General features: G+C 56.4%; 7 protein-coding genes across 10 annotated transcripts; 5 read left to right on the plus strand and 2 right to left on the minus strand.

Annotated features, from left to right (window-relative positions):
• Window positions 1–179: 179 nt before the first annotated feature.
• On the minus strand, window positions 180–1,468 carry JDV02_001994 (uncharacterized protein; the record flags this gene model as incomplete). The annotated part of the gene is made up of 2 exons (XM_047982972.1): window positions 180–591; window positions 645–1,468. 2 exons carry the CDS (start codon window positions 1,466–1,468, stop codon window positions 180–182), a joined length of 1,236 nt encoding a protein of 411 aa, XP_047838942.1.
• Window positions 1,469–3,434: 1,966 nt separating this feature from the next.
• Window positions 3,435–5,116, plus strand: JDV02_001995 (uncharacterized protein). The gene is made up of 4 exons (XM_047982973.1): window positions 3,435–3,508; window positions 3,588–4,443; window positions 4,505–4,745; window positions 4,808–5,116. The coding sequence occupies exons 2-4, from the start codon at window positions 3,636–3,638 to the stop codon at window positions 5,070–5,072; spliced, it is 1,314 nt and encodes a 437-aa protein (XP_047838943.1). The 5' UTR covers window positions 3,435–3,508; window positions 3,588–3,635; the 3' UTR covers window positions 5,073–5,116.
• A 668-nt stretch (window positions 5,117–5,784) lies between these two features.
• Window positions 5,785–8,856, plus strand: JDV02_001996 (uncharacterized protein). Of its 4 annotated transcripts, XM_047982977.1 has the most exons (6): window positions 5,785–6,270; window positions 6,342–6,453; window positions 6,518–6,573; window positions 6,630–7,078; window positions 7,141–8,048; window positions 8,124–8,854. In XM_047982977.1, the coding sequence occupies exons 1-6, from the start codon at window positions 6,167–6,169 to the stop codon at window positions 8,649–8,651; spliced, it is 2,157 nt and encodes a 718-aa protein (XP_047838947.1). In that variant the 5' UTR covers window positions 5,785–6,166; the 3' UTR covers window positions 8,652–8,854. The 4 variants fall into 4 exon arrangements, with proteins under 4 accessions (XP_047838947.1, XP_047838946.1, XP_047838945.1 ...); XM_047982976.1 differs by having other exon boundaries at window positions 6,518–7,078; window positions 8,124–8,856; XM_047982975.1 differs by having other exon boundaries at window positions 5,785–6,453; window positions 6,518–6,879; window positions 6,950–7,078.
• A 1,010-nt stretch (window positions 8,857–9,866) lies between these two features.
• JDV02_001997 (uncharacterized protein) lies at window positions 9,867–12,374 on the plus strand (the record flags this gene model as incomplete). The annotated part of the gene is made up of 1 exon (XM_047982978.1): window positions 9,867–12,374. The coding sequence occupies one exon, from the start codon at window positions 9,867–9,869 to the stop codon at window positions 12,372–12,374; it is 2,508 nt and encodes an 835-aa protein (XP_047838948.1).
• Window positions 12,375–13,291: 917 nt separating this feature from the next.
• On the plus strand, window positions 13,292–14,104 carry JDV02_001998 (uncharacterized protein; the record flags this gene model as incomplete). The annotated part of the gene is made up of 4 exons (XM_047982979.1): window positions 13,292–13,475; window positions 13,572–13,682; window positions 13,741–13,786; window positions 13,849–14,104. The coding sequence occupies 4 exons, from the start codon at window positions 13,292–13,294 to the stop codon at window positions 14,102–14,104; spliced, it is 597 nt and encodes a 198-aa protein (XP_047838949.1).
• A 2,306-nt stretch (window positions 14,105–16,410) lies between these two features.
• JDV02_001999 (uncharacterized protein) lies at window positions 16,411–16,977 on the plus strand (the record flags this gene model as incomplete). Its single annotated transcript, XM_047982980.1, has 1 exon — window positions 16,411–16,977. One exon carries the CDS (start codon window positions 16,411–16,413, stop codon window positions 16,975–16,977), a length of 567 nt encoding a protein of 188 aa, XP_047838950.1.
• An 800-nt stretch (window positions 16,978–17,777) lies between these two features.
• JDV02_002000 (uncharacterized protein) lies at window positions 17,778–18,880 on the minus strand. The gene has a single exon (XM_047982981.1). The coding sequence runs from the start codon at window positions 18,807–18,809 to the stop codon at window positions 18,276–18,278; it is 534 nt and encodes a 177-aa protein (XP_047838951.1). The 5' UTR covers window positions 18,810–18,880; the 3' UTR covers window positions 17,778–18,275.
• Between the last annotated feature and the right edge of the window lie 2,068 nt (window positions 18,881–20,948).

A 20,948-nucleotide genomic window follows, 5' to 3' on the forward strand; every position in this document is an offset into this window, starting at 1 on the left:
ATTTATCCCCCATTTGATGTTATGTTCCCTGGCGAGCAACGTCACTTGACAGTTGTAGGGGCGTAAAGCCGACTAATTCCCTATGGAAAGGACCGTATTATTGAATCATGTCGCTAATGGCTGCTATATAATGCTATGTATGAAAGACATTCCTTAACCCGAGATTTCCTTGGCATATCTCAAACCGTAATCTCCTTGGGGATTCTGCAGCAGTCCACCGCTGAGCAGAAGTTGACATCCTCGCTGGCCTGGGTTGCCGCCGGCAGCGTCTGTCGAGCTGGCCATATCTCACAGCCCGCCTCCACCTCTCGCTTGTGATGAGACGTAACTAGATCCCGGACCGACTTCTGGAAGAAGAGCGGCCCCTTCTCCATCTTGGGGTGCAGCTCTCCATTGACAAAAACGCCAGCATTCAGGTTCTTCTGTGCATTTGCGCACAGGTACTTGTCCTCGGACATGATTCGCTTGTACATGGCGTCGATGACGCCAAAGTCCTCATCGCTGGAGTTCTTGTTCCTGTAGACTTCATACCTCATTGCCGATGTTGTCGGCCCGCTCGGGACGAACCTCTGGATGAAGAAGAAGTGCGGCCTGCTACTTGTCAGTGACACCTCGATGGAGAAAAGGAAGTGGAGAAGACGTACGAGATGTTCAACGATGAGTTAGGGAAGTAATAGGTCGCGGCTACTCTGAAACCCTTCGCGATTTGCTCTTCTGTGGGACTGCCAAAGTGTTGAATGTGTCCTCCATTGGTCTCCACCCAGTAAGAGCTGAGATCCGCGATGGTCGGGATGTCGGGGTGTGTTGTCTTGCAGTGGTAGCACTCGTTGTAGTTGTCCGCCAGAATCTTCCAGTTGTACTCGCCTTCCATCTCCCAGGTGTGGTCGAACTGATACTCATCAAAGTTGTAGTACTGAAACCTGGTCTGCTTGTCGATGCCGGCGAAGTCATCCTCCCATGAAATCTCGGGCTTTGCGCCGCCATCGAGATTCACCCAAATGAACCCCTTGTCATCGACATGAACGTGTACCGGCAAGAGGTTGTTCTTAGACTTGTCAAAGCCTGGCATGTCTTGATAGCCTGGTGCCTTGGCGAGCTTGCCGTTGAGACCGTACGACCATCCGTGGTACTTGCAGGAGAACATGAAGTTGTTGCCCTTGTCTTCAGTGACAATGGGAAAGGCGCGATGTCTGCAGACGTTGTGAAAGGCGTTGATGTTGCCATCACGATCTTGGCAGATGATGAAGTCGAAGCCAGCAACATCATACCGTATCCAGTCTCCGCGTTCCGGGATCCGGTGCTTGTGTGTTGTGAGAAGCCACTTCTTGGAAAAGATGGCCCTCCTCTCCAGCTCATACATCTCCTGGGATGTATACCATGAGGCCGGTAGCGCCCTGACTGGGGCACTGTCGTCGTCGGCAGTCGTGGCCCGGCCCAGGCCTAGATAGCTCTTGAGCAACTGCGCCATAGCAAATGGATGCACAACAAAGTCAGGGGCGGCACAATTTAATCGGTACAGAAATGATTCGCGTTGCTTTCTATGGGCTACTCTTCTTTTACCCGGAGAGACCGTCCTTCCTTTTTATCTTTTCGCCACGAGCTCGTCAAGACGGATCTAGAGCCCGGGCTCCCTCCAGTTTGATAACATTGTGTCGCACGGTTGTAAGTTGGTTGCAGAGGTATCGTCAGCTGGCCAGGCACACGGCGACCAAAAGCCGGTCACATGATCGGCATTCCGCCATGCTCCGTTGTTGACAGCCCGCACAAACACGGCGAGTCTGTGGACGGATGGAATGCCTCTGGAACACACATCCGAAGCAGTTCACCAAGCGCGGGCCAACCTTTCCCCCCCACGGCGGCGCGTGGCACCAAGGCCGGCGCGCATATCGGACCTGAACGCCCGGCCACGATGGTTTCCCTTACGCAACTGACCCCGTACATGGCGACCGTCCCGTCGGCAACTGCTGCCCGAGCTGCCCAAGATGGCTTCAAAATGGCCACCTGTCACGGCGCTTTGGCCGTAATTGCACGGGAGTGAGTCCCGTCATACAGTGGCGAGACGCATCGTGCATGTAGCAAGTCGGTCATCGGAGGATGCACTGCCAACGTAAGAGCCAACGCAACAGTCGGCGAGACGCCCTCGCCGTGGGCAGCGACGTCGGGCAGTCTTGATACGACATCTTCCATGGCGCGGCTGTCACGATGGCACTCAAAGGTGTTGGGGACTGTCCACGTGGTCTCTTAAGCCGTGTGAAACACCCGCCACTTAGCTATTTTATAGTTCACGATATGTGTGTCTAAGGGGGTCTACGGCCGACGATACAGCTTTCATTATGCTCGACTCCGGTTCACGTTGCCGGGCGATGGTGGTGCAATGGTGTGACCTCCCCATCCTCGTCTTCGATCTCGCACTCGCGCATTCAGCCTCAAGCTTGTGTAACCTTGGGCGCCAGAAAGCTTATTTTGGAATGGTCTCGATCTTTATCGGCTGTGTTTTCAGGCCCATCCCAAGCGCTTGGGAGGGCCGACGTCGGACGCAGACCCTTTCCCCGCATCGCCCTTCTTCCTGTGCAGCCAACGCGGAGCGCCCGTGTCGAATACTGGGAGGCGCGCGCAGACGTTCGTAGTCAGGGCCCTGGAATGACCCCATTTGCAGGAACTTTGTGCGAGGGCATCAGGGGACGAGATAATAAATTGGAAGACACTGTGGTGCCCAGTGACGAGCGCGAGTCAACGTAAAGGCGCTTACATATCCTTCTTGGCTTGACGGTCTCTGCAAACATCGTCCCAGCCACCATCATCGATGTTATTTGTACGTACGTAAAACACCAGCACGGAATCACGGCTTCGCCACCTGGTGCGTGCTTCGTCGCAAGACGCTGCACGGAGTGGGGGTGCGGTCAACGCAGGGTTGGGGAAGCGCCACCCGTCCCCAGATATTGCGGGGGAAGAAGCAGGGACCCCTTTGGCTTCATGTTGGGGTGTGCCAGCCGTCCAGCGCCCGCTGGGTTGACCGGCAGTTGGAGAAACCGAGCCGTGGCAGCGTCGTCGACAAGGATGCTATGCCATTTGAGGGAATGCGATGGCACGCGTTGCAGTAGCGTGCAGTGTTCTGTGCGCGTGTGCTTGTCTGTATCGGCGGATGAACGCCCGGGGAAGCTGTCTTGCACAGCCGTCAGTGCAGCGTCCGGTTCTGTACCTCGATAGCATCGAGCACAGGGTAAAGAGATAACCGTGGGACGTTCCACGTATGAGGAGATGCATGGTTATCTCTCTCCCGGTGTGGCTTCACGTGACCGGTTGGCCGGAGACTTTGGCCGATGCCGGGGCAGGCCGACGGAGCACATAAGTTGCGGCGCCGATGCAGGTTCACGGTGTGCTCGACGAATGAGGCTGTTACGATTGAAGCACTCGGCCACGTTCCCGAGGCTAAGGTCTGAGTGACAAGTTCCATCACGAAGCTGGTCTGAGCAGTGCGACATCCAAGGCCGTTCTGTACCCCGTACCTGTAGGTTGGGTTGCACTCTTACATGTACTTGGGCTCGGAGCTCTCTGACTATGTACACTTGCTAACACCCCTCTTTCAGTGATAGCAGGGGCGCCATTTGCTCTTGTTGCATTACGCATTTCGCACCATGTCCTCAGAAACGTCGTCGTTTCTCATCATTGGTGCAGGCGTCTTTGGAGTGTCCACGGCTTACCATTTAATCAAAAAGTATCCCAGTGCCTCGGTCACACTCGTGGACCGGGACGCATTCGACGCGGAAAGCCGTGTCGCCGCATCGTGGGACTGGAACAAGTGTATTCGTGCAGACTATGAGGACATCGTGTACTGCCAGCTAGCGCTGGAGGCACAAGATGTTTTCACGTCCGATCCGCTCTGGATGCCCTACTTTCATGAGACGGGGATATACTGGATTTGCCGCGGCGACTACGCCAAAGATGTCATCAACAACTTCAAAAAGCTTGGAAGAAAGGTCGACATTTCCGCATTCCCTATTTCTGAGGCCCGAAAGATGTACGACGGTCTCTTCGACGATGCAGATTACTCAGGCGCTACAGAGGTTCTCATCAACAAAACCAGTGGCTGGGCAGCTGCAGGAGACTGCTTACGCGCCGTAACGCGCAAGGCGATCGAGCTTGGCGTTCAGTATGTCACAGCCGAGGCCTCGGGCCTTCAGTTGGACAAGGACGGCCGCTGTTGCGGCATCAAGACAACGACAGGAACGGCATTGAACGCCTCACACGTCCTTCTCTGCACTGGCGCGTATACGCCCAAGCTCCTGGAGTTCAGTGCTGCAAGTAGCGGACTCGCCGATCTCCGTGCCGGATCAAGAATTGTTGCGGGTGGCATCACGACGGGAATGTGGAAAGTTGACGACAAATCCTACGAGAAGTTCGCATCCATGCCCGTGGGTTTTCAGGGCTACACTGCGGACGTAGGTATGTTACCCCCCTTACGCTGCACGATAAGCGCCGGTCAGTCAACTAACGGCTGAGCAAGGCGGCTTTATCGGAAGCCTGCCACCCACCAAAGATAGAGAGATGAAATGGTGGGGCCAGAAGATCTTCAAGAACACCCGAGAGGTCCTGCCGGGCAGATTTATTTCAGCGCCGCCTAATGAGCGAGACTACGCGCAGTGGAAGGTGTCCGGACCGCTCAAGGAAGACATTCGATACGCCAGCCATGTCTTCTACGGCAAGAAAACCGCAAACTGGACGCAAGAGAAACATCGCATCTGCTGGTGAGTTGATGGGCCATCAGGACGACTGGGTCAGATAACGTGCTGAGCTTATTTGTTATCAGGGATGCGTTCACCTCCAACGGCGACTTTATCATCTCACCGCACCCTGCCGCCAAGGGACTCTACGTCGCCACGTGTGGCTCCTTTCACGGCTACAAATTCTTCCCCGTGCTCGGCAAGTATATCATACAGATGTTGGAGGGAACGCTGGCCCCTGAGCTCGCGGGCAGGTGGGCGTGGGACCGAGAGCGACCAGATCCTTCCCTGAATCCCGAATATCCGCGGGTAGAGATGAAAGACTTGTTAGACGTATCTGCGAAACTCTAGATGCGAGTAGATGAAGGCTTTGATAAGAACTTCCTCGGTAGGCTAATTCCATAATATGGCACGAGTTGGAAGTTGCATGAATGTGGCTGTGCCTTTGGGTCATATTATGTGTATCTGTGCATCGATCAGTGCGAAGAGCTGAGGGAGGCGTCGAGGGACCACAGATCACTGCCAGGTGTGCATGGACCATGTGCAGGGCCTGTGGCGTCCAAGAGATCCACGCGTCGATGCGCAATGCGGAGTCGGAGTGTTCACTGATTAGGGGGCACCTGGGACCCAACCACTCATGAGTGGAAGAGCTCGATCGTCCCGCGCGGAGACATGGACCGAACATCGCCAGGGCACCAACAAGAAGACAGCATTTGCCAGCTAATCAAGGATCAAGGATTGCAAACAAAGAAAATGCCCTACAGTACCATCTCGGCTATCACAAAAGCCGTCTGATCACAGGTCGCTGGGGGCCCCCACGGATGGGAGGTCTAGTCCGGCAGTGCATCGTGATGATCCGTGCATCACGGGACGGAGGGCGACAGCTGTTCTCTACTACTGCGGCCTGCCGCCGCCCGCTAGGCACCCCCTGCAACTTATCGCCGCGGGTCTGGGGCAACACTCGGAGCACGACCCCTGAGCCCTCGACCGCTGGCCTAGCGAGACACTGACAGTGACACACGCGCGCAGACGCACACACACACACACACACATATATCCGACACGTTATCGGCCGGTCCACGTGCCACGATTGCTGGCAAAAGTCACAGCAAAAGGATGCCGTGCAGGCAGCCTACAAGTAGGTTGGTTGCAAGCCTCAGCGCACCGCCGTGGCGCCTCGCCGGGCCCATTCTGGCTATCTGGGGTGGCTAGCCTAGATTTGGCATCGATTTGGCAACCCCGCGTGGGCACGGCACCTTTGGGGCACCTTAGGACCAGGCCAGGAGCAGTTGGGCTCTTCTTCTTCAAGGGGCGATAACCCGGCTCCAGAGTGGTGTGCTGCAGGTGTCATCGTGGCGTCGCCCAGTGAGAGGGGGAGAGATGTAATAGACTTTTGGTATTTATTGCATCCGCACCCCATCTGAGCTTGCTCTCGTCAACGTCACATGGCCCAGATTCCGTCAAGCACCATCATGGCGCCGCCGCCGCCAGAGGACGGGGCCAGCTCTCGCGGGAGACGGCGGTCTCACCACGCCTGCCTCAATTGCAGGTTCGTCATTTGATCGGTCGATGATGATGTTGGTCGTCGTCACCGCCAGCGCGCCACTGACGGAGACGCAGGCGAAAGAAGACGCGCTGTCCCGGCGAAAAGCCAGCCTGTTCCAGCTGTCTTCGGCTGAGGCAGTCTTGCTCGTATCCCGCTGCCACGCGAACATCGCACGGCGACCGATCGGTAGGCACACTCGGAGCACCGCATCGCCATCTCACAAAGGACGTGTGTCGCTGACGGTCAGCAGGACGAGAGGCTCGCGCACTTGGAGGAGAAGCTGGATATCCTTCTCAGCGGCAGCTTGTACATACGACTCCGAGCCGTGCTCCTTCCCGCGGGCATTCTGACCGGGTTCTCAGGGCGAGCAGCCATGCCACACGACAAGAACACGCACTCGAAGAGGCCGCCGACACGTCGGAAAAGTCACACTCGGCCACGCCGCCTGGCCCTGAGCTCAACAGGCCCCAGAGCCATGGCCGTCTCCCCTCTGTGATGCCTGAGTCGGACGAGTCAAGTCTGCGGCCCAGCCCGTCGGACATTGCCGTTGGCGTTGGTCTTTACTTCAAGTACTGCCACAGGCAACCGATATGGTGCTTCTCGCGTGAAGATGTCAGCGACTACAGCACCCTCCCCGGAGAGCTTGCCTGCAGTATTATGGTACTGACGTCCCGGTTCTCAGAAAAACGGGACCAGCTGCAGCGTTACGGCGACAGCGCGAAGCATCTCGTCATGCTTCGCCTTGCAAGTGGCACGGTGGACCTGACCACCATTGAGAGCATGTGCCTGCTCTCCTACTCGTCTTTTATAGGTAGGGAGCAGTGCATGTCAGAGCCTGAGACTGCATGAACGCTGATGCTAATCATGATGCAGATGGAAACTTTCACCTCGGCCAGTTTCATCTCGGCCTCGCGTTCCAGCTTTGCCGGACAGCCATGCTGGACTTGGAGTCGGTGTATACCGTGGACGACCCAAACACAGAAAGGAAGAAGAGGCTCTTCTGGAGCCTTCAGCTTCTGGAACAGTTTTATGGCCGTCAGAATGGGCTCTTGAGCATCCCCACGGACAGATGGCGACCGTACCACACGCAATCGCAGAGCAGTGATCGAGGGGAGCTGGACCATAAGGCGCCACCGTTACCACGAGACGAGCTTGGGTGCGCAGACCCCGACGAGTCCGGGATCTGGAACACGAGCGTGCATCTGGCATGGGTCTGGAGCCAGGTGCGCAAGTACGTTTCCAACTGCGCCCACAACATTCTCAAGGAGCCGTGGCGCCACGACTCCATGTACGCCAAGGTGCTCTCCGATTTCATGGAAATTGAGAATAGGATCCCCATATGCCACCGCTACGACTCTGCCAAATTCTACAAGCGCAAGGTGGAAGAACTAAAGGTTAACCGGGACTACTGGGCGCCATGGCTGAAGGAGCAGTTTACATACCACGCCATCCCCACGGTCTTGAACCACCCGTTCCTGTACATTGTCGGCGCACAGCACAACCCCAACTTGGCCATTCCAAATACGTTTTGGAGGCGATCTTCCGAGCTGGCCCTCCTTCATGCCACATGGATTGCTCGCATGATCGACATGGCCGTCGACAAACAGGTGCCGCTCGCGGACCCCTTCTTTGGCCATGCGGCCGCCATCGCAGCCACAGTGCATCTGTACTACTGCTGTGCAGCCGCTCCCAGGCTCAAGTACAAGTCCAACACGGATTTCGTGAAGTGCAAGAGATTCCTGAAGCGATTCGTGCACACTTCTGCTGCCTGCAAGGCCCTGGTATGATACCCGCGAAGTTTGGAGGGCCATTTCATGTTCCTCGTGTCGATTTTGGTGCTGACCCAAGGCGCGTAGGATCGCAACCTCGATAAGATGACCCGAATGGCGGCGGGTCCTGAGAGCATGGACATGGAGGACTGGATGCCCTCGAAGATTTATCTCAGCGTGCCCCTGATGTGGGAGATATTGCAGTTCAGCTTCACGGATGACTCGCACGAAGCATCGACTGCGGGTTTGCTGGATGCTTCGCTCACACCCCCCGTCGCGGCCGACGATGCGAGCGAAGGCTCAACCCTGGAGATTATAGTCGCAACTTCGCCCGAGATCAGCATCAATACGGCCGATGGCGGACAGGAGGCGCCGACGATGTCCTTCAAGGCCTCTTCGCATTCGCATTCCGCGCGCGATTCGCCTTGGAGCACGTACCGTGACGAGGACAGCCTGGCTTTCCACTTCACCCCGTGGCTGTATGCCGATTCTTCTCAGTTCATTAGCATGGGCGACATGGGGTACTATGACACGCAACCCGCCATGGGCGAGTCGCGGAGCATGGCGTGGTGGGAGGGGGACAACTTCAGCAACATCATGTTCAATCACTTTTAGCGAGCCGTCATGACTTTATGGGTAACAAAAAGCGGGTGGAGAGAGTAGCGGGGATTAATATGGTTTGGGCATTCTGGGAACTGTGAAACTTTAGCGACAGATGAATTGTTGACATAGCAAGCCTCTCAGGTTGCCTTTGACGGAAGGAAATTCGCTTCACAAGTAGATAGATATATATTAATGTACTTCGGGGATTATCTTATAACGAATGGGACACTCGGGAATGGGGCCCGAGACATGACAGACCTAGATGACATTGTGGGGAGGTCAACTCAAGTGCCCCATTGCTGTAGCTCACGGCTTCACGGCGCCGTTCCCGCTTCCTTGCCTCATTGTGGGCATGTCACTCGTGCCGTCCCGACAACATAAAATGGGGTCTACTACCTTCACGGGATATCCGCTCTTCGCGTGTTGCGAAATCCAGGGTCGGTGGCGGACGGCGAGGCGGTTCTGGACTCCATATCCGAGGTCCACTTGATGTTAGACGGCTGGAGTTGACACGGCCCCCTTCCCCGTGCGGGGGAAAAGAAGCTCCCGTGCGAACTTTACGGGCCCGTGCCTTCAGTGAATACGCGTTCTCCCTGGTCTGGGGGCACTTGTATTGAGAGTCTGGACTCTGGACTCCGGGCCTCAATTCAATGTGCCTCCGCAAGGGAGGTCTAACACGCGTCAGCGCTTGAGCACCGAGCGGCCATCCATCCATGATCCATCGATGCCCCTGATAGGGGTCCACATTAGGCGCTCAGGCTGGAGGACCCCCGTGGCTGCGACCTCTGGTTGCTGCAGTTGGGCTTCCCGTCCGGCCAGCCAGCCGGACCCCCGTATCTAGGTTTTGCTAGGTCACGCGCCCAGCTGCCACCCCGTCCGCCGGCTCCGGCACGGACATCGGTTTCTTACTCCGATCACCTGACCGCTCTTCAACCACCTCCCCCAGGAGCAGTTGCTTCCAGCTTCGTGTACAGTACCGTGCTAAAGCACTGTAGGTGTTATCGTGTGCGTGACGGCATCGGCCTCACAAGGGCGGGGTTGCAACGGTGTGTGCGTTGCCTCCTTGTCCCCGTACTTATTTAGGCCGTCGGCTTCTGCTTGCTTGTTGTCGTGATGAGATCGGGTCGATGAATCAAGCGATCCCCTTGAACAAGCACACACGTCGACCCTATCTCCTCTCCTCCCCAGCGTCCAGCTGGCCCCCCTCCATCCCGGAAGCACGTCGTCATGGCGACCTCATCGCGCGTCGTCATCATCGGGGCCGGCATCGTCGGCGCAAATGTCGCCGACGAGCTGACCTCGCGCGGCTGGACCGACATCACCGTAGTTGACCAGGGCCCTCTGGAGCTGGCGGGCGGCTCCACGTCTCATGCTCCCGGCCTGGTCTTTCAGAGCAACGCCTCCAAGGCCCTGACCTTGTTCGCCCGATACACCGTAGAGAAGCTGCAGTCTCTGGGGAAGGATGGTGAGAGCTGCTTCAATCAGGTGGGCGGGCTGGAGGTGGCCACGACTCCTGAGAGGCTGCAAGAGCTCAAGAGAAAGCACGGTTTCGCCACATCCTGGGGTGTCGACACGCGCCTCATCAGCGCCGAGGAATGCTCCAACGTCTACCCGCTGCTAAACAAGGAACTCGTGCTAGGCGGCCTCCATATCCCCAGTGATGGTTTGGCACTCGCCGCGCGCGCCGTTCAGCTGCTCATCGAACGCACGAGTAAAGCTGGCGTTCGATACATCGGGTCAACTCCTGTCACGGGCATCAATCAGGCCGACGGTCGCGTCACGGGCGTCACAACACCTAATGGCATCATCCCTGCCGACATTGTCATCTCTTGTGCAGGATTCTGGGGCGTCGAGGTCGGCGCAATGGCAGGCGTGCCGATACCCCTATTACCAATGGCGCACCAATATGTCAAAACAACCGCTGTGCCGGCGCAGGCCGGTCGAAACGCGCTTCCAAATGGAGCAAACCTTCCAATCCTACGATATCAGGATCAAGATATCTACTACCGCGAGCACGGCGACCGCTTCGGCATTGGGTACTACGGCCATCGCCCTATTCCCGTTGACGCCGCCTCTCTTGGCCCAACGCCACGACACGTCACAGAGGACAATATGCCCTCTCGCCTCAAGTTTACGCCGAAAGATTTCGAGCCGGCATGGAAGCTATCGCAAGAGCTTTTGCCGGCGCTTCAAAAGAGCACTGTGGCGGAAGGGTTCAACGGGATCCTGTCATTCACGCCAGACGGCGGGCCACTCGTTGGCCAGTCATCCACCCTAGATGGCTTCTTCGTCGCCGAGGCGGTTTGGGTGACGCACTCTGCCGGTGTAGCTCGAGCGCTGGCTGAGATTCTCACAACCGGAAAGTCCCAAGTGGACCTCACCGGCTGTGACCTATCCCGCTTCGACCCAGTCCAGCTCACCCCTGCCTACGTGAAGGAGACATCACAACAAGACTTTGTACAAGTCTACGACATCCTTCATCCATTCCAGCCGCGCGACTCGCCGCGAGACTTGCGCGTTGGTCCTTTCCATGAGCGTCAGCGTGAACTTGGAGCATTCTTCCTCGAGACTGGCGGTTGGGAGCGAGCGGAATGGTATGAGACGAACAAAGGGCTGTTGAGCCACCTGCCTGCAAAATGGCGACCTGTCGAGCGTGATGCCTGGTCAGCAAGATACTACTCGCCAATTGCAGCTGCCGAGGCGTGGAAGACGCGCACCGCAGCGGCCTTGTACGATCTGACTCCGCAGCGTCGGATCGAGGTGACGGGGCCAGGAGCCGCCAAGCTGCTTTTGCGGTTGACGACGGGAGATGTTTCAAGGCCTCCAGGCACTGTTACATACGCACTTCTTCTGGACGGCAGCGGCGGCATCCGGAGTGACCTCGTTATAGCGAGACTGGGCAAGGACTCCTTTCAGGTCTCAGCAAACGGGGCCATGGACTTTGCCCATCTCTCGCGCGAGGCTCGGATACAGACTACGAAGTCACCCGCTCGGTCCGTTCAAGTACGCGACACCACCGGCAGCACATGTTGTCTTGGATTATGGGGGCCCCGCGCCAGGAACGTCGTCATGGCTGTGAGCACAGACGACTTCACCGGTGCGAGTTTGCCGTACATGCATGCCATGAAGGCAACAATCGCCGGCATTCCCGTGACAGCGATGAGCGTGTCCTATGTCGGCGAGCCTGGCTGGGAGATACACACCACTGCCGAATACGGGCGACGGTTATGGGATGTCCTTTGGCGAGCTGGTCAGTCCCATGGATTGATCGCGGCGGGCCGAGCCGCCTTCTACGCCTTGCGCCTGGAAAGTGGAATCAGGCTATGGGGCGTGGACATGACCACCGAGCACGACCCTTATGAGGCTGGCCTTGATTTTGCCCTGCGCGAGTCTGGATCATTTTATTTTGGACGGGAAGCGCTGAGAGGCCGCTCGGCCAAGACAGCTGCGAGGCGGCTCCAGTGTCTGACCGTGGACGACGGCCGGTCGATGGTGCTCGGCAAGGAGCCGGTTTTCGCGAGCGGCAAGTCTGTCGGCTACATCACCAGCGCGGCGTTTGGGTACACGGTCGGCAAGCCGATTGCATTCGCGTATCTTGCCGCCAGCGTGGCTGAAGGCGACTCGGTTGAGATTGAATACTTTGGGCGGCGCATTCGGGCAACGGTCATGCGTGATTCAGCATATAAGCCGCACAGCGACAGGCCCCTAGTAGCGAGAAGGGAGTCCAAACTCTGATCTAGGCACAGCATATACAACTATTTTATGTCTTTTTCCATTCAAACAGGAACTCTGCCCAGTGTTCATGTTATAGTCATATCTGATACTCATATGCTGGCGCTGGCTGCTGGCGTGTCAACTGCCTCTCGTTGCTTCACACTCGTGCTGCTCAAAGGGGTTGGCGATATATGCAGCCAGTAGTCCACTAACAATAGTCTCTTTTGCCGGTATGACCTGGAAAACTGTCAGTGATCAAATGGTATAAAGTAAGAGTTGCTTCGGCAGACATGTCCAGGTCCTTTGTAAAGCCGCCCCAAGATTTAGGTTCAATCTTGCTCCCTCAAGCTAGCGCGGTTAACTCCAAATCAAGCGCCCCGGATTTGACGCTGATGCGCAAATCACAGAGCCTGAAATCCGACACTACAGCCAAAAGAAGCAAATGGATTGCAACCGCGGCGACCCACCGCTGTGAGATGGCCAAAGGGCGTAATTCGAGCCGCGCTCAGCTATCCACAGGTGCAGTTGCCCGTCAAATATTGGGTGGTTTTAGCCGCGTTCCGTGTCTTTTACGTACTTGTAGCCTGTAAGCCGAGGCCGGCCAACACTTGAAGGCATACACGGCTCCGAGTTCGGGAATGGCGCTCCAAGAGGTCCAGCTCGACCGTATTAGCATTGGGGAATCCGCTTCTTGATCATGACCATTCCTGCACCATCGCACCGTCTACCGTCACCCGATTTACCAATTTTGAAGTGACCAACATGGCCATGGAAGTCAACAAAGAGCACGGAGGGGAGCCGACAACAACATCATTGGCACCACAAGATGTGGGCTTCGCCGCCATGAGCTCACGCCTGGCCGATCCTGTACCTACCCTTCAGTAGACGGTACGGTCCGAATCGTCCATGTTTGCTAATCGACTCAGGCTCCTCTCGCCATGGGCGGCTTTGCCACGACCCTTCTCACGGTGTCACTGGCCATGATGAACTTCCGCGGCGTTACCGTTCAGACAATGTTTGTCGGTAATCTGTGTTTCGTGGCTTGCGTTGGGCTGCTCATCAGCGCTCAATGGTTCATGATCAAGGGCGACACGTTTTCGTATACCGTTTTAACAGCGTTTGGTACGCATGTGCTCCTTTCAATCACCTGAGAAATTGAGGGCCGCCCTGGGTCTAGGTTTGAAATCGGGCAAGTCTCACTGACTCCTGGTCTTACAGGGCTCTTCTACGGCGGCTATGGCGCTGTCATGATACCCTGGTTTGGCGTTGTCGATGCGTACGGCGGCTTCACACCCGAGTTCTACAACGCGTTCGGCTTCTTCATTCTCAGTAAGAGCAAGACTACATCCGCCATCTTCTTGTAAAACTTCTGACCATTCACACCTAGTTTGGGGGGTACTCAATATCTTTTTTCTCATCGCCTCCATCAGACTGTACGTTCCCACACCAAGGGCATTCTTGGCTGTACTCACACGATGCTAATGACGCCAACTAGGAGCATTGTCTATGTTCTTGTGTTCACAGCAATCGAATTCTGCCTCGTTCTCGACGGCGTGTCCCAATTTGTCAAGGCAGATGGCCACGACGAGACGTATGCGGCGATGCAGAAGGCAGCCGGGGCATTCGGCTTCATTGCCGGCTTGCTGGGGTATTACTGCACCGCGCACTATTTGTGCGAAGATGCGCTGGGTTTCTCCGTGCCCATGGGCGACACGTCCCGTTTCTTTGTCAAGCGCCGGAAAACCAGCTAGCGGACATGTACCGGAAAATGAAGAAGGGAGTTCACAAAGAAAGAGAAACTGGCTTCAGGTGTGCAGAGCAGGGGCGGCTGGACGACCCATGGCCGTCTACTCAGCTGCCGAAAGGAAACAATATTTCCAGCCATGCTGCTTGGTCTGCCAAGGCGCCTGTGAACAGGCCTATTTGATGCATGGACACTCGTCGAACTGATTAATCGTACGGAGTCTACGCTGGCGGCGAGTGAAATTGCTTGGTCCTTTGTACAATGCCATCGCATGCCTGTCCTATTCGGGCCTATCCTATCAATATCAATTCCGTTGCGGAAGAATGCTGCGGAATTGGAGTCGTCACCCAACACAATCGCCACATCATCCAGTCGTGCGGCCTCCGCCTACTGCGCCCCTTCTCGGACTGGCTGGCGTCTGATGCGACCAACAGGTAACACCTCGTTGATATTGAGGTAGATTCGGGGCTGTAACGAAACTGAGAAGGTTCCATATCGTGCCTAGGGTAACAGGCAAGTGAACCACTCCATGCCGAGAGCGTACACGATGAGCAGCACCCGATTCCGTAGAGGTACCTGCGCCGATGAAGTTCAACGTTTATAATCGTCCGGGAAGGCGAAGGCCTGCGCTGTACCTTGGTTCCTTCAGAGCCTCAGCCGCCCGAACATGAACCCACGTTATCGGGCTGCCTTCTCCCGGACGGTCGAGTCATTCTGTCCCCCACAGATCAGTGCTCAATCAAAGCGCAAGCTTGAAGCGGATACCACTATGGCGTATTCGAGAAATCGTGCGCGGAACGGACCGCACCGGTCTCATTCCAAAGACGAGCGTCCTTTCAAGGAAGTCGTCCACAAAGCCTACCTACCGCCACTGAGGCCAGCTGACTACACTCTGGTATAGTGTGAGATGCCTTTCGCTCAATCGCGTCTTCTCACCTCCACTCATGATCCGGCCGCACTAGGAAGCTGCAACAATGATATTGACCCGCGTATCCTGATCCCTAACTCCGCGTAGTATTCACGAGGAGACCACTCGAACGCAAACGCAGAGCCCGTTGGAGCGGCTCCTCTCCACCGGCTCAGCTTCGTCGATTTGGAGGACTGCAGGTGACCCGGAAAGCCACGTCATAAAGCACAGACGTCTTTTTTTTCTCTTCTACTACTGAAGAGGCGTTGGTCGCAGACCGTTTCATTTCAAACGTAGGGGATGATTCATCCACGTGCAGCCAACGTTTGAGGGGTTGGCTGTAACTAGGCAGAACTGGAGGCGACCGAGAGTTATTTCGTGCCGCTGCGCCGCGCCGCCGGAAGATTTAATCTTGCATTTCGAAGATCACCACCACGCACCATCCTCCGCCTTAATCTACAGAGATACCTCTTCCCATAGGGCACACCATCACATCCGCGAAGCACGCCGATGCCCGCCTTACCGATGGGTGTTACCGTGTCATCATGTTCAACGTGCACAGGCGAGATACGCTTCCGGACACAGTAACGGTATCGACCGAGCAACAAAGTACGACAACGACGGAGCAACGGATTACAAGAACAACCACGCGACAAGGTACAACTACGGCCAAGCAACAGAGTGCAACCACAACCACGCAACAAAGCACCACAACAACCAAACAGCAAAGTGCAACAACAATAACAACAACAACAACAACCGAGGAACAAAGTACGACACCGACCGAGACTCCACACCTGACCGTCAACGTAGGGCCATTGACGACGACTTTCAAGCCTAATTCGAGTTGTGCTAGTCTGAGGTTTGCCGTGTCTGGCAATAAGGTCCAGCCAGGCACTCTTCAAGAACTCTGGCAGTGGAATTACGGATATGAGTGCTCATTCACGCAACAGCAGGCAGCTCCTAGCTGCCTTCCTTCTCTCTATGGCCCAGCGTGGAATGCAATGTACGTGCAAGGAAGCAACGACATATATCCCGTGTTCTCCCCGGGATCGATATGCCCCTCGGGATACGGGTCAAGCTGCTTCATGGTTCGGGGCGTGCCGACATCAACCACGACCGTCTATCATGGCCAAACTGCACCAGTGTCACAATGGCACGATATACACGACGGCGAGATTGCGATAGGCTGCTGCCCGAGGTAGGTCAAGGTCCGACCTCCGATGCACACCGGTTTAGGTCCTGAGACGTAGGCTACATGTAGTAGCATAGACTGATGGTACGAGTCTTGTAGCGGATACACGTGCCGAGGATCATACAGTTGCATGTCTCAGCCGACGGCTGGCGAGATGTTTACAGCAAACATGGCAGGCTGTTCCCTTTCGGCTACCCGATCCCTTACCACCATGGTCGTGGCTTCTGATGCGATTCACCTGATCAGGGCCCCTCAGGTGGTCCTTGTACAGTCCAATGATCAAAGCCCAAACACCAGCGCGCCATCGAGCTCTCCCGATGACGGCTCTGCATCTCGTGGAGGCATGTCGACGGGCGCCAAAGCAGCGATTGGGACAGTCATTCCACTCGTATTCCTCGCGATGGCTCTGGGGGCCTACTTTCTAATCCGCAGACGCCGCCGGCATCTCAACGACAAGAACGGTACGCAGCCGGATCAAAACGAAGAAGCAGCTGCGGCGGGACAGGCTGAGCTGGACGGTGCTGGCGCCGCTTCAGCCTCCCCACTATCGGGCAAGGCCGAGTTGGATACATCGGGTCAGAGAATATCAGAGCTCGTGGGCAGCCCGGGGACGGTGCCGGGTGTTCTCGAAGGCATACAAGAACTTCCCGGAGACTACGGAAGAAGTCCGTCTGAGCTAGGCGAGCATGGATCGAGAGCCCCGGCACCAAGTCCGAGGCCTACAGAGGCAGACGAAACCGTAGTGCCTGCAGCCGGCCAAGCCTGCAGCGATCACTAAAGATCCCGTTCAACTCACAGCTCGACCTCAAGACGATCTACATAGTCTGCTCAAGCCTGGAAAGGGGACTCGTGGTTGCTGGGGGTGGTTGGGCGACCGAAGTGTCACGGCATGGATCAAGCATGTTTCTATGGAGTTGAGTGCAGCCAAGCATCCAGGGGGGCTACAACGTGGTGTTGACCCGGGCTTGTGGGCGGTGTCGTACCCGTGCATTAGACTCAGATCAATGCCGGAAGCAACCGAAGCACAGAGGTTTCCGGTATGTTATACATTGATTCTTAATACACCATGATGCATGAGGGATGGGGCGAGCCTGGACAGCAAATCGATCAACTTGAGACCTTCAACGCAAATGCGACGTAGCATCTGCGAAATCAAGCGCTTCCCTTGTGACCTCATGCGGGGGTGCCTGAATTAATGCATAATCAATATTGCGCATGAACAGTTAGTATATAGAACGGCATGGGGGTCCGCCACTTTTGCCTGCCCGATGGTTTGATAGTGGGCCCCTCTCGTATTGTTCAGTGTTTTGCTACTTCGAGGATGCGATAAAAGTTACTCAATATTTCACTCAGCCCGTGCGTCTAGGCTGAGGCGGCTAGCAATCGAGCTGACCTCTGTGGCTGCCGTAACGAGTTCCAAAAACACAGCTCAGCTACACAGCCTGCAGGATGGCTTAAGAGCTATTCAAAGCTGCCCGGTCCACGCGGGTGCAACAAAGTATAGGAGTACATAGGCAGGAACGTGACAACGATGGCCAGGCGAGAGCCGCAAGAGATTTTTTAGCATAACCTACATGTGGTCAATTCATGACGCAGAAACAGGACGCATTACGCGCCTGCTACCCGCGGAAACTGTCTATTCACACCCCTCGGCCATGTTCCGACAGGCTGACAGGGCCGTCCCAACTTGAATCGCCCCGTCTCCTGCCGAGGTAAAGACTCTTCAGCGCGCCAACGACACTTTTTCTGCGCTGAGTAACTCTGACTGAGTCCTGTGCCTCACCATCGCGGCGCAGAGAGATCAATTGAGCCGCGAGCTCCCTGCGCAAGTTTCGCGTTTGGTTTGGTTGGCTATGTTCGCTTGGTGTCTGACTGCGGCGAGTTGATCTGATCGACCGCGCAATCCCACAGCCCTGAAGTGTGGGATACGAGTTTTGCCCGTCGTGTGACGACCATCTTCATTGGTCTAAGCACCCGGCGAGTTGCGCCCGTCAGTCCAGGGGTGCGGGGATGAAATCGGTCAGCCGACGTCACTGCCTCAACATGGGCGCAGATCCCGATCGAAAGGCACGGGCGTCAGCTCAGATCCTTCTCCATCTCAATGAAGCACAAGTCCACCGGCAAGTGCAGATCGCTGAACTTTTCGCGGGGAAACGGCGACGTCCCACCCGTCTTGCGGTAGCCGCGACGCTGGTACCAGGCGAGGAGGTGCTCCCGCGTCGAGAGCGCGTCCAGATCCACGGTGGTCGCGGCCCAGGCTCGCTGACAGTAGGCCTCGGCGTACTCGAGGACCTGGCGCCCAAGGCCGTTGCTCTGATGTGCCGCGTCGACCGAAAGCATCGACAGCCGAGCGTGTCCGTTGCTGCGCTTGGCCACATGGACCGATGCCACCAGGTTGCCGGCAACCGTGGCCATGAGAATGGCGCTGTCGGCGCGCGTTATTGTAGCCGTGACTTCCTCGATCCCGATGTGGAAGCGAGCACCCAACTCCATGTCGGCTGTCCATCCCTGTCGGTTGTCGGGTGCGCGAAACGCGGCTTGGACCAGTTCCCGGACCTGCGTCGCATCGTCCACGGTTGCGAGGCGAAACTGTGGGGTTGGGCTCGCCATTTTTTTTGACTCAAAGACAATGGGATTGGCGAAACTGAAGGGGAGCCAGGGAATGCTGGATGGTAATTGAGCCTGCAATGTTCAATGCTGTTTATGCATGCGAAAGCATAACGAGCCACCTGTTGAAACAGTCGCCAATGCGCTGGCCGCGGGTGAAAAACTTAATAAATGAAGCCCACGCAGCGTCAGATTTTGAAGGGCGTCGCCTACATGCTTACAAGGCCCGCCTTATTGCGAAGAAGGGCGTTGACTACATACCCGCAGGACTAGACTACGGAGTTGAAGGGCCAAGTCCAGGCCGCTTTTTAATCACAGTTGACATGAGGGAGAGCTAGGAAGGGAAGGTGTTTTTTTTTTTTCATTTTGGTGCCTGTCCTTTGCCCAAATCAGGAACGCAGGATAGATCGACCAACCGGTTGATTTGCGAAGGCGGGCGAGCATATCCATGTAACCTGCGTGGGGATGAAACGGGGGCCACCGAATCGTCTGTACCAAGATTACTGCAACAGCATGTACAGTGCCTTGTAACGCGAAAGTGGTTGAAAAGTCATGGGTCTTCGCCAGCCAACACATCCAGGCTCGATTATTAGGATAGTGTTGTCGTGAGACGATGATGTGCTGGCTGCGCGAGGCGACATGTGCTCGGCATGACGCGCGGTTTTCGATGAGCCGCTCACCCACAAACACGACTTTAAAGACCCCGGTAACGAGTGCAAGCGGCTTTAAACGGTCGGTTTTGTGGCACGTACGAGTTCCCCTACGGAACGTGTTATGCGCCAAGGAGCCATGTTCATCATGCTTCGTCTACAGATGGGTCTATATAGGCACCCTGCTTTAACGGAAGAACGGAGAGACGGTTTTGTTCCATATTAATAAGCCGTATTTGATTACCGTTTAAATATACTACACTTTATTATGGACGGTACAGATTCCAGGCAGCGAAAGGCCCTGTGAGGAGGAGCTGTGAGATGGGTTGCGTAACGCTGAAATATAGAACGTAACAAGCAGGCCGGGACCGTTGGCACACCATGACCATATAACACTACGTACCACCACCCAACCAACACGGTCCTGTCTCGGGGCAGAGGCACGCAGCAATTTCGTTTGGCCAGCGGGTTCAGCCCCAGCCGCTAGAGAAGCCCAGGCGGGTGATGGGGCCCAGGGGGGAAAGAAAAAACTTGACCACACAGCCGGTGGCGGGCGCCACGAGTCCCTCCGGCGGCCTTTTTCCCCATTCCGCTATCCCGCCATCCCGCCAGACGCACCGTCGTGTGCCCCACGCGAGGCGAAACAGCTCCAGGGCCAATGCTTCGGTGGGGAAAACGGCGAGAGCGTGGCGAGGGCAAGCAAGCAAGGCAAGGCGATCCGATCCGCCTGATACCTCTGCAACATTGGGTACATGATGCGTGGTTGCTTGCAGGAATGAGAGGGAACTTGGTTGGATCCGCGTCGCCGCTGTTCATGCCGCCGCACGAAGTTACAGTGTTGTATGTGCCTGCTTTCAGGGGCCTCGGGTCAGAAAACGACTGGACGCGGCACGGCACGGCACGGCACGAGAGAATGTACTGTACATGCTAGCCGGCGCGGAAACGAAGCAATTCATAGGTACCAGCAGCTTCAACAACCGGCACATCGCACCAAGCCTGTCACAATCATCAAGGAAACGCTCACAATCCACAGGCCCTCGAAACCGCGCGGTTGCATGTCATGCAGCAACCACAGGAACGGGCGATGGGCGACGGGGGTGGCGCCGGAGGGGATGCTTCAAACCCGCAGCCGAGAGCCGTGGCCAACTACAGGTACTTCGTAAGCCGTACTAGTACGCACCGAGTAGTACTTCGTACAGCAAGTACCTTTCTCTACCTAGTGTAACGGCGCCGTGTTCCGCCCCTCGCCCGGGTGGAGGGCGGGGGCCGCAAAAAGTCCTTTTTTCTCATCGGCATAGATTTGATTGGGGCAGGCGCGCTAGCAGCGCAGCGTAGGGCAGCATGGCAGGCAGGCAGGGCAAGGCGCAGTCACTCCGTCTGTCATTCAGAGGGCCGTCTCTCTCTCTGCCTTTGCCCCTGGACTGGACCAGAGAGCGCCTGTTGGCCCCCCCCCCCCCCCCCTCCCCTGTGGCGCCGTACTTTCGTAGCAGCC

Source organism: Purpureocillium takamizusanense, chromosome 2 (assembly GCF_022605165.1).
Source record: "Purpureocillium takamizusanense chromosome 2, complete sequence".
Taxonomy (NCBI): Eukaryota; Fungi; Ascomycota; class Sordariomycetes; order Hypocreales; family Ophiocordycipitaceae; genus Purpureocillium; species Purpureocillium takamizusanense.